Source organism: Sus scrofa, chromosome 1 (assembly GCF_054392235.1).
Source record: "Sus scrofa isolate SSC_HxYL_T2T_F1_AM1 chromosome 1, Sscrofa_HxYL_maternal_Yorkshire_Landrace_v2.0, whole genome shotgun sequence".
NCBI lineage: Eukaryota > Metazoa > Chordata > Mammalia > Artiodactyla > Suidae > Sus > Sus scrofa.
In genome coordinates, this window is record NC_139383.1 from 76524943 (window position 1) to 76537058 (window position 12116).

A 12116-nucleotide genomic window follows, 5' to 3' on the forward strand; every position below is an offset into this window, starting at 1 on the left:
ATATGCAGCATAAGCTAGAAACAAACCTTTCTTAGTAAGAGCCTTGAGATTTGAGAGTTGTTTGTGATCACAGCATAAACTGGCCTCTCCTGCCCAATACCGCAGACAAACAGTGCCATGAAAAAGGGCTGAGTGTCTCTAGTGATGTTAGATTTGTGTGATTTAGAACCTGGAGCTAAATGTTATTATCTTGTCAGGGAAAGGTCCCTTAGCCCATAGTTCACTCAGACCCCAATCATCATGTTCCAAAATCTGAATTAAATAGACCAAGTAAAATTGAAGAAAAAGCTACAGTTGTAACTTCCCAAACTGCCAGCTCTAATTTATTGATCTGTCAAGGTTCTTAACTGTAAACAATAGAAAACACTTTGGCTAGTTAAGTAGAAAAGGAATTGATTAAAGATTTATTAGCTTACAGAATCTCAAGGGCAAGAGGAACACCACCGCCAGTGTAGACTGAACTGCCCTACCATGGGGCACAGATACCACAGCTCACTTCACCTCCACCCTAGCCAACGGCTGCCTCCGCTAGAATCTGGGGCTCTGTGGTCCTTGTGCTAAAGATTGCTTCTTCAAGTCTTTGAGGTACAATCCAAGTCCTCATACAGGAGTATCTGAATAGTGAAGCCTTGGTCACACAAACACCCTTTAGGGCCAAGGAAATTTATTTATTTATTTTTGCTTTTTTTTCTTTAAAAGGTGGAGAATTCCTCAAACACAGGAAGGGAATTCAAAGGTGTGGCCAAAAAAGAATGATAAATACCATTTACATCTTTGGTAATGGGTTATATGGATAACTAAACATCTATAACTCATTTTAGTCCATAATTAATTTCCGAGAGCAACCTTGGTTTCTGCAACTCTTTCTTCAGTTCTACCCAAGTATCCTTCCAATGAATTCCTGTTTTTACTAGTTTTACTTGGGTTTGGTCAATTGCAACCCAGAGAGTCCTAATATAGAAGTAACCATATATTAAGGAATCCCAAACTAGCCAGTTGGAAAGGGGGCTGTAAATATTCAGATGCTCTGAAGATTCTTCAGATCTTTTTTGTAGAGTAACTCTCTGAATTAAAAGGAAAAAAATCAAAGAACATAAGACTCTAACTCAGGTAACCCTCATGGGGATTATGGGCTGAATACTGCTTATATTTACCTTCTCCACAAAAGTCCTTACAAATAACTTTTTACTTAAAAAGAAAAATAGTGCATAGGTACAGATCTTGTTTGCATATACCCAACTGAATAAAAAATCATCAGTATGCACAAAGTACCAACTTAAAGCCAAGTGCCACTCAGAAGGTAAGGTTATCTTTAATAGTTCTAAATAGAGAAATAGTTAATCCATAAAAAAACATACATGCATAGAGTCACAGATGCTAAACTCTGGGATTATTTACAGAAAAAAGACCTACACTTTTTTTTAGGTGCTCAGGACTAGTTGAAAGAATAAAATATGAGAAAAGCAAAAATCTAAGGGCAACACTGTGCAAAAATCACACAATAGTTTAGGAATGCCAAAGACTTGGCATAACCTAGAGAAAGTTTCTTGGAATAACTTAGAGAGTTTCTCCTTTCTCTAAGAATGGCTCCCTAGACAGGGTGAGAGGCTCTTGGGTGTCTGTGGCCTGTGGTGAGTGCTGGCTGATGCAGGGTGAATATCTTGGAGACCAAGCCCTGGAGTGAAGGGAAATGAATCTTATTATGGCAGCACTGGAGGGAGAAGGCCAAGGGACTTGGAAAGCTGGGATTTTCAGAGTAGCCCTATTCCTTCTCTCCTCAATATGATGATCAATGAAGTCTTTCTCCAATTCAATGATAAATTCCCAAGTTTTCCCAATAAATTTCATTCTCTCTCTTTTTTTTTTTTGTTTTTTTTTTTTTGTTTTTTTTTTTGTTTTGTTTTTGCTTTTTAGGTTAAGCTAGGCCAGAGTCCATTTTTCTTGTTTATAACCAAAAGAACATTGTATTAACTAAGTACACTCCCCTCTAACCTTAGCATCCCCAAAAGCTAATCCCCGATTTAGGTAACTCAACTCTCTTAACCAGAGATGACTTAAGGGACTCAGCTTCTGTATGCCTAGTATTGGTGTGCCAGGCTACCACTGAGCTTAGCAGCATTAACTTCACTTGTCACTTTTTGGGAAAAACGATTGCTAATTTTGACATCTGGCTCAGGGGTTGCAACTACAAATGCCTTCAGAGATCAGACAGATAATATAAAGGGAGACAGTGCTGAGCTGGACTCAACTGGACACATTTGCCACATCTGAGGATAGTTATGTTCAGATACTTAAAACATTGTGTGGCTCAAACAAAATCCTTCATGGGCCAAATTTACCTCTTTGTACCATAAGCTAATAAGCCACCTTGCTATTAGTTTGAATTACATATGGTCCAAGACAAGAAGGCTCATAAAATTCAATTTTGCTTCAATCATTTGAGTGGGATAAAAATGCTTCTTGGACAGCAAAATTTCCCACCCTGTTTTAATAGAAAACTCCACAGGCTATTAATGGTATTGATGTGAGGTATCTAAGAGAACTCAAGGGCTGCTTTTAAGAGAAGCTTATCCATGGTGGTAGATACTGCCTTAGTGTGAATCTCACGGCAAATGAAGCAGTCTCCTGTTACTTTCTTTGAATCACAGAATAAAAAGCCAAACTCCTTAGAAGCACAAGGATTCCCAAGGTGTCAGAGCACAGATGGAAAAAATCAAACGTCTACCACTCTTGACAATCTCCGGTTTAAATATACAACTCTGGTTCTCTTTACAGACCAAAAAGGAAATCCAATTTGAGAAAACTGATAAGGCTTTCTATTCCTTGGAGAAAATGGACTGGACAAACTGCACACAAAAAAACTAAAATGTCTACCACCAATTGGAAAACAAAAGCGCCTCCATTAGCACTTCCTTTGCCCACAGAATGCTGAGGAACTGCAGGGTTTAGAAGGAGTGCAGAAGCCTATTCTCCATCTAAGGCACATCAAAATTTTCATCAGAACATGCTTTTCTTTGTGAAACTAAGCAACTGCTATTTCACACCCACATATTGCTGGAGTGCATTCAATTACCCTCCAGGACTTTGTTTAAATCGAAAATGCTTTGCCTCCTGAGGATAGTGTGAGAGGATTGATGAATATTGCTCCTGAAGGACAGAAGTATAGGGATACAGCAGAAACCTATGTAGCTGGAAACTACTGCTGGGCCACATTTCACAGGCAGTTTAAACCTACCTTTAAGTATTTTGTAAAGAGTAAGAATGTATAAGACAGTTGGATATATCAAGAGGCATGCTCAGCCATTTTTCCTCTTTCTTCTTGCTGATCATTACAGAAGTAGAAAACTAAGAGGATGACAAGAGGTGATGAAGACAGACCAAATCTTGCCATATGGTTTTTCAGAAGAAGAGGATACAGCACTTTTTTTTCCCCTGACATATTGTTCCAAAGGATCTGTAACTAACAAACCAAGCCAGCATATTGCTGGGTTCTGCAGCTTTGTGACTCAGAAGTCACTTTTCTATCCAACATATTAAATGTCAAGTAAAATATCTCTGATAAGAGAGAAAAAATTTTCTTCAGGAAGCTTGGCTCCGTACAAGGACTGATGAAATAAAATTCATATTTTAAGGTAAGACAAAAATTCAAACAAAAAAAATTTTCTCTGCTCATTTGGACCCCCTCCCTCCACTCCAATGTGCAGTGTGCATCTCCAGTGTGCAATACCCAGGCCTCCCCAATGGCAGAGATACATGCTTCACCATAATGATCAAGTTTTCTTCTTCTGGAGCCAGCCATGTCCCTCCTTAGAAAGTGACCTTCCTTCCTCAATCCAGTATGGGTCACAGTGACCCACCACTCAGCCTGTACGTGAAGACTCTTTGGTGAACTTCATGTACAATGCCAATATATCATTTCCCTAAAAGATAGTGACAGGTGCAGAACAGACTGGGTGAGATGACCTGGGGAGATACTGGGCCTCACCTAATAGAAGTTCTTAACTAAAAATACTTACCTATGACTTTATTAATATCACTAGCTACATTATTTGTATTTTGCCTATTTTACGAGATTATTTCTTCCACTACCAAATGTGTGACTGAGCCTCCAATAAAAATAATGATTAAGCAACTTGAAACAACTGACCAAATACACAGTCCTATAAGATCAAAGACTATAATAGTATAACTCTAGATATAAGAAGCAACAAGAGTGGAGAATTTTTCAGATCATAACAGACTAGTAAGACAGGTGGTCCAGAGGCTTTGGACTAATGTTAATGGGGCCTAGTCCAGAAATAGCACATTGAGCACACTATCAATGAAATCCTCACCTGACCTGGGAATAAGCATTCCTAGCACTGTGTGACAATTGGTCATGAAATGCCTACCAAACTTTGGTCAAAATTAAGATTGAAAAGGAGGGGATTGCAAAATAAAGACACTACAAGAAAACTGTTAGAATTCATCAATGAATTTGGCAAAGTTGCAGTATATAAAAATTTATACACAAATTGATTGCATTTCTATATACTAACAATGAAAGATCAGAAAGAGAAATCAGAGAACCCATCCCTTTTACCATCACATCAAAAAGAATAAAATACCTAGGAATAAACCTACCTAAAGAGACAAAAGACCCCTACTTTGAAAACTATAAGACCCTGATGAAAGAAATTAATGATGACACAAACAGATGGAAAGATATACCATGCTCTTGGATTAGAAGAATTAGTATCATCAAAATGACCATAATACCCAAGGCAATCTACAGATTCAATGCAATCCCTATCAAATTACCAAGGACACTCTTCACAGAACTAGAACAGAATATTTTAAAATTTGTATGGAAATACAAGAGACCCTGAACAACCTAAGCAATATTGAAAAAGAAAAATAGAAATGGAGGAATCAGGCTTCCTGACTTCAGACAATACTACAAAGCTACAGTTATCAAAAGAATATGGTACTGGTACAAAAACAAAAATATAAATCAATGCAACAGGATAGAAAGCCCAGAAATAAACCCAAGCACTTATGGTCAACTAATCTATAACAAAGGAAGTAAGAACATACAGTGGAAGGAAGATAGTCTTTTCAATAGATGGTAGTGGGAAAACTAGAAAGTACATGTAAAAGAATGAAATTAGAACACTATCAGAGTTCCTGTCATGGCACAGCAGTAACCTGACTAGGAACCATGAGGTTGCAGGTTCAATCCCTGGCCTTGCTCAGTGGGTTAAGGATCCAGTGTTGCTGCAGTTGTGGCACAGGCCAGCAGCTGGAGCTCTGATTAGACCCCTAGCCTGGAAACCTCCATAAGCTGTGAATGTGGCCCTAAAAAGCAAAACACAAAAAGCAAAAACAAACAAAACCACTATCTAACACAATACACAAAAATAAACTCAAAATGGATTAAAGACCTAAATATAAGGTGAGATACTATAAAACTCCTAGAGGAAAACAGGCAGAATGCTCTTTAGCATAAATCACACCAACATCTTGTTTGATCTGACTCCTAGAATAATGACAAAAAAGACACAAACCAATGGGACCTAATTCAATACAAAAGCTTTTGCACAGCAAAGGAAACCATTAAAAAATAAAAAAGACAGCCCATAGAATGGGAAAAATCTTTGCAAACAATGCAACAGCCAAGGGCTAATCTCCAAAATATACAAACAACCCATACAACTCAACAACAACAAAAAAAAACAGCCCAACAGAAAAATGGGCAGGGAATTCCCATCGTGGTTCAGTGGTTAACAAATCTGTCTAGGAACCATGAGGTTGTGGATTCGATCCCTGGCCTCACTCAGTGGGTTGAGGATCCTGTGATGCCATGAGCTGTGGTGTAGGCCTCAGACACAGCTTGGATCTCGCGTTGCTGTGGCTCTGGCGTAGGCCGGCTGCTACAGCTCCAATTAGACCCCTAGCCTGGGAACCTCCATATGCAGCAGGTACGGCCCTGGAAAAGACAAAAAAAAGAAAGAAAAGAAAAAGAAAGAAAAGAAAAATGGGCAGATCTAAATAGACACTTCTCCAAAGAAGACGACATACGGAAGGTCAACAGGTACACAAAACATGTTCAACATCACTAATTATTAGAGAAGTGCAAATCAAAACTACAGTGAGGTACCACCTCACACCAGTCAGAGTGGCCATCATTAACAAGTCAACAAATAACAAATGCTGGAGAGGGTGTGGAGAAAAGGGTACCCTCCTATATTATTGGTGGGAATGTAAATTGGTACAACAACTATGGAAAACACTATGGAGATACCTCAGGAAACTAAATATAGAATTACCATATGATCCAGCAATCCCACTCCTGGGCATACATCCAGACAAAATTTTCATTGAAAAAGATACATGCACCCCTATGTTCATCACAGCACTATTCACAATAGCTAAGACATGGAAACAACCTAAATGTACATAGACAAATGAATAGATTAAGAAGATGTGGTACATATGCACAATGGAATACTACTCAGCCATAAAAAAGACAAACTAATCCCATTTGCAGCAACATGGATGGAACTAGATGTTCTCATAGTAAGTGAAGTAAGCCACAAAGAAAAAGACAAATATTATACAATATCACTTATTTGTGGAATCTAAAATATGGCACAGATGATCCTACCTATAAAACAGAAACAGATCATGGCCAAGGAGAGCAGACTTGTAGTTCTCAGGGGGCAGGCAGTTCTGGGTTTTTGAATACAAACTGTTATATTTGGAATGGGTGGGCAATGGGGCCCTACTGTACAGCACAGGGAACTGTGTGTGACTGGATCACTTTGTGGTACAACAGAAATTGAAGAACACTGTAAATCAACTGTACTTTAATAAAAAATTTATATAAATATTCAACTAAAAAAAAAAAAAAAGAATGTTGCCCAACATCCAGTTCTATGAGAATCAAGTCATGAGCCATCTCAGTTGCTGACCTACAATACACCCTGAAAGGAATTGAGGGCAAAACCAGAATGAGGCATTCTGTGAGAAAACTGGTAGAATAGACCTTCGGGTAGATATGTTCAGTGGAAAAGTCATGAATCCAGTTTCTTACATCTTCCTATACTTAGAAAAGCACTAAAACCACTAACTTACATCCTGAATAATAGTAACCCTCCACCAAGGGTTTGCTTGATTGCACGAACCCCTTCTCTAAAATCACTTATATACTGGCCTCCCCTCTTTACCTCCTTAGAACAGTTCTCAGAGCTTCCTCCTGGGTTATAATCTTCAGTCTGGTACGAATAAAAGTTTCCATTTCTTTCTTAGACTGACTACTGATTAATGTTTTTGTCAACAAGACATATCCTGTGCAAGTGAGACATATATTTGTCTTTTAAGTGGACTGCCAACTTGTAAAAGAAACATCTACCCAAGATTGTAGAAAGAAGCATAAATCATGCAGACCATATCTTAGTCCTCTATTAATGCCCTCCCCAGGAGAACTTCACCCATGTAATCACAGTAAATGTCTGTTTAAAGAAGAAAAACCAGATAGAAACACAGACAGAAAACAGAGAGAAAGGAAAGGAATGAAAAGTAATTACAGTGATATTTGTATGCTTAAAGCCTCTGTAATATACAAAAATGTCTGGGTTGGTTCCAGGGGAGTCCTAATCACATAGGGCAGTATTTACACATCACATCTCATCTGCCCTCATTTCACAATGCTGTAAGATTTGAACCCCTGATGTGAAAGAAGATTTTATATTTAGAGCTATTTTTTGCATGGCTTGGTGAAAGAAGAGGATGAAAAAAGAGGAAAAGAATTATAGAAGGGCTACACTTCACTTCTCTTTTTTTATAATAGATTATTTTCTTTAAGAGAAGTATAAGCTATGATTAAAGTGGCAATATAATTGCTGAATTTTGGGGCCTCGAACACCTGCAAAGGAAGCACGTTGACAAGAAACACTCGGCAACCCAATTATTTCATGCAGGTTTTCATCCACCCAGAAAGCCATCCTCAAAATAGAATGGAACTTTTTCTCCTTCACCCATCTGGTAGGTGCCTAGGGCAAAGTAACCAAGAACCTAAATAACATTGTTTATATTTACTCTCAACAAACAAAATTTAAATAAAATTAAGATCCAAGGAGTTTAAGACATAACATCTAAACTTTAATTATATAAATTATTTAACTGTGCCTTCAGCTTATATTTCATCTTGTCTTGATGGCAGGCTAAGGAAGAACAAGACTTGACACAGAAATAAGGGACATTGAGCTCTGTTCCCAGAAGTGAGAGAAAATATTAGATAACTGGTCTTTCCAGTTTTGAGGAACATTTTAATTCAACTGTAAATATTGGGAAAATGCAACAAATTCAAGATTCCTACTATCTAGGAATTTGGGAAAGTTAGAATGTATATCCTGAAAATAAGAAAATAACTAACTAAATAACTAGGGAAAAGGAAATCTGGGAATTTTTTTTTTTCTTTAAGAGGCTAAGAACTAAAACAATATTTTAAAAATAGTAATTTTTAATTGCTATTTTCACTCAATTCTTACATATTTTTAACCAAAGACCTTTAGAGTTATACATAACAGGTTGAAAGAGAAAGAAACTTTTTTTTTTTTTTCCCTCAACTTATTGGTGTCTTGGGAGTAAGCATTTACTACAGGTCACTTTGGAAAATGCAATCCCTTCCATCACAAACAACTGTACAGACAAAATAGTCAATCTGAAACAGGTCCCAACATATGCAAAGCAACTCACAAATCAGAATGCACTTCTGTTGTCTCCCAAACTGGCAAATGATCAACAAGGAAGTAGGAATGATGAAGAAAGATGTCCAGAAGATGATCCTTGACCTGAATGTTCAAGGATGGAAAGGCCATGAATCATAGGAAAGAAGGATGGAGTAAAAGAATCAGCATAGTGAGTTCCCGTGGTGGCTCAGTGGTTAATGAATCTGACTAGGAGCCATGAGGTTGCGGGTTTGATCCCTGGCCTTGCCCAGTGGGTTAAGGATCCGGCGTTGCCGTGAGCTGTGGTGTAGGTTGCAGACACAGCTCGGATCCCACGTTGCTGTGGCTCTGGTGTAGGCCAGTGGCTACATCTCCTATTAGACTCCTAGCCTGGGAACTTCCAAATGTTGCGGGAGCAGCCCAAGAAATGGCAAAAAGACAAAAAAAAAAAAAAAAAGAAAGAAAGCAAGCATAAACCAAAGGAATGGAACCAGGTTACAACAACATTTAGGAAATGGCTGAGGCTAAAGACTTGGGACAGACTGATGAAAATTAAAGCTACCATTACTGAATGCTTATGACATGCGAGACTATGCAAATATTTCCTTTTTTTTTTTTTTCCAGTTAAACTTTAATAAAACTGAGCCACAGGGCTCAGACTCAGATCTCTGCCTTTGTTAGCCACCCTCGCTGCGCAGATTATCTCCTGCAGTCTCATAGCTTTTCAGGGTCACTTGTACACTGATGATTCCCACATCTCTATCTTTAGCCTGGGCATTCCCCCTAACTCCACACTCAACTGCCAATTTGATATTTCCACCTGGATACCCAAAAGATATCTGAAACTCAAGATGTTTAAAACAAAATTCCTGATTTCCACTCACCTCCCACAAAACATAAACAACGACAAAACTCTTCCTCCCTCAATTTCCTTCAAAATATATCCAATATCAGACCACTTCTCACACGGTCAATTCTACCATCCTAAGCCATCACTATCTCTCATAGGAATCACTGTAGTAGCCTCCTAAAGGAAGTGACTGTGAACTTGCCCTCCAGTAGCCCTCTGAGTCTATGCATTCCAAACCTTTGCATTTGTAGTTATCTACTCTGTTGTCTGAAATGGAGACTAAGATTTAGGAGTAATTCTTGGACAGGTGAAAGAGAAACAATAAAGGCTGAAAGGACAAGTGGTAGAGTTGAGGGTGTCAAGGACAGAACATTTGCCGACACCCAGAGGGACAAAAGACATGAACTCCTAAGCAATATCAAGTCCTAGGCCAAATGTTCCCTCCAGGCTAGCTTTTCTTTACTCCCCAGGCATAGTTCAAGCAAGACCTTAATTACAACATTGGTCACATTACTGGATGTCTGTGCTGTGTGCCTCCCCCACTAGACTTTGAGCTCATTTTGTGCCCAGCACTGATGCAGTAACACTGGGGGCCTGGTAAGTTTTTGGCAAAAGTGTGTTAAAAATCCTTTAGCAAAACATGGCAGCATGGAAAGTGCATTAGAAGCACAAAGAAAGAAGCAGCTGCCTTTTTCTAGAAGAGCAAATTAAGACGTTCATAGGAAATGAGGCTTTAGATACAGATATAGATCCATATAGATCTATCTATTTACCTATCTATCAATCTATCTATCCATCCAGGAAGATAACAATGATGGCCTAGACAGGGACAGCAGTGGTGTGGAAAGACAGAGGACAAAGCTTGAGGAGGAAGAGGAAGTGAGGGAAAGAAAAAGAGTGTCAGAAATTTGTGGGTGTGACAGTGAAAAGAAGGTTAGAAGCTAAAGAAAGCAGGTGAGTCCAGTGAAGAGTTTTCTTTCTCCCCAACAGGTGGGGTGGTGGGAAAGATGGGGGGGGGAATGTTTAAAAGAAAAGAGGAAAACCAGGCAACAGAAAGAAGTTGCCAGCAGAGGATGTGGTTAAGGCTGATGAGTTATAAAGACAGGCTAGTTCATACCTGCAGTTCTTCATCTTTTCACTCCCAAGTATCAAGTAAATCACTGAGCTCCAAGAGAAGGATAGGAGGCCAGAGGCTTAACAATCAGAGGTTAAAATTGAATAAAATAACTACTCAATGAAGTGTGAGCCAAGAAGTTAATAAGGTAGGAAGATCAACACTGTTGGTGTTGTAAGACAAGCCCAGGGTATTACTTCAGTCCTCTAAGTTCCAATTCACTTCCTATTAAGTGGTGCTGGGGATTCAACTTCTCACCCGCCTCCCCCTCCCCCTGACCGATCACCCTGCCAACGTCTGCGGTGGAATTCAGTTCAGCTGAGCGGATTTTCATCACCAGGGTCAATGTATAGCGTGGAAAAGCAATGCACAACGGATACCCACCCAGCTTTGTGCAGGCCTCAAGGAAAACTAGGAGAAGCACAAAATAAAAACAAAAACACAACTCTTTCCTTTTCCTTGCCTTGCCCATCTCTCATGCCCTCCCTCCATTAAAATGCAAGTTCCATGAGAGCAGAGGTGGTTGGTCCTTTCCTGATGGATGCCCGCATGACTGGCACACAGTGGACGCTCAGCAAATACTGGTTGAATACTGAATGAACTCAGCTCAGTCCCACTTCACTGCATCTGGGCGTTGAAGGATGCTACCAGTGGCGCTGCCTAAAAGAGCGCTGGGCTAAGAGAGGAAGTGCAAGACCTTTTTGAAGAGGCAGCCTGCGGGGCCGGAGAGAAGCGCTCTGCAGCGAGGACCAGGAGGAGGATGAGGGCCTAAGGCCCAAGACTCCAAGACTACATCTTTTGCCACTGACCTTGCGGCGGGGACTCCCGTGTGGGGCACAGCAGGGCTTCGGTGTCCCGCTCCCACCGCCCCCCGGCGGCGCTCGGCGCCCGCTGCGCACGTAGGTCACCTGCCTCCAGCTGGCGCCACGCTGCAGCCCGGGCGCCGGCGGCAGGTGCGGCCGGGGGGGCCGTGGGGCCCGGCCTGGCGGAGCACTGCTGGCCGGGGGCCTGAGACTTGCACGCCGCAGCTCCGCGCAGAGCCGCAGGCCGAGCAGCAGCGCGGCGCCGAGCAGACACCGCTGCAGGGAGCCGCAGCCCCTCCGCGGCGGCCTCTGCCACGCCATGACAGCCCAGCACCGGCTGCGCTCGGCCGCCCGCGCTCTCCGACCCGCAACAGGGATGTGGCCAGGGCCAGAGCTGCCAATTGTGGCAACTCCCCCTCGGCCGGGGCGCGGGCTCGGACCCGCCTCCCTTCCTCCGTCCAAGGAAGCCTCATAACCTTATCCAGCCCGGCCGAGAGCTCGTGGCTGGCAGAGGCGAGGGGCGGCGGGCTAGGCGAGGTCCAAGGATGCCCGGGTGGCTCGGCTAAGCCAGACCCCGGGCCCAACCCCACTTATAGGGTCCTGGAGGAGGCGCCCTCCAGCCTGGCTTCCGGAGCCTG

The 12116-nt window shown here is 41.3% G+C and overlaps 1 protein-coding gene across 6 annotated transcripts in view; it reads right to left on the minus strand.

The window, feature by feature from the left end:
- The window catches only part of METTL24 (methyltransferase like 24), a 150642-nt gene extending 138778 nt beyond the window's left edge, over positions 1-11864 (minus strand). For all 6 annotated transcript variants that reach the window (XR_014807176.1, XR_014807175.1, XR_014807174.1 and 3 more), the window contains exon 1: positions 11485-11864. Coding sequence is in view for 3 of the 6 variants with exons in the window: in XM_084963118.1 (XP_084819244.1) it covers positions 11485-11799 (315 nt within the window). In the remaining 3 variants the exon portion in view is untranslated. The remainder of the gene's footprint in view (positions 1-11484) is intronic.
- Positions 11865-12116: the final 252 nt, after the last annotated feature.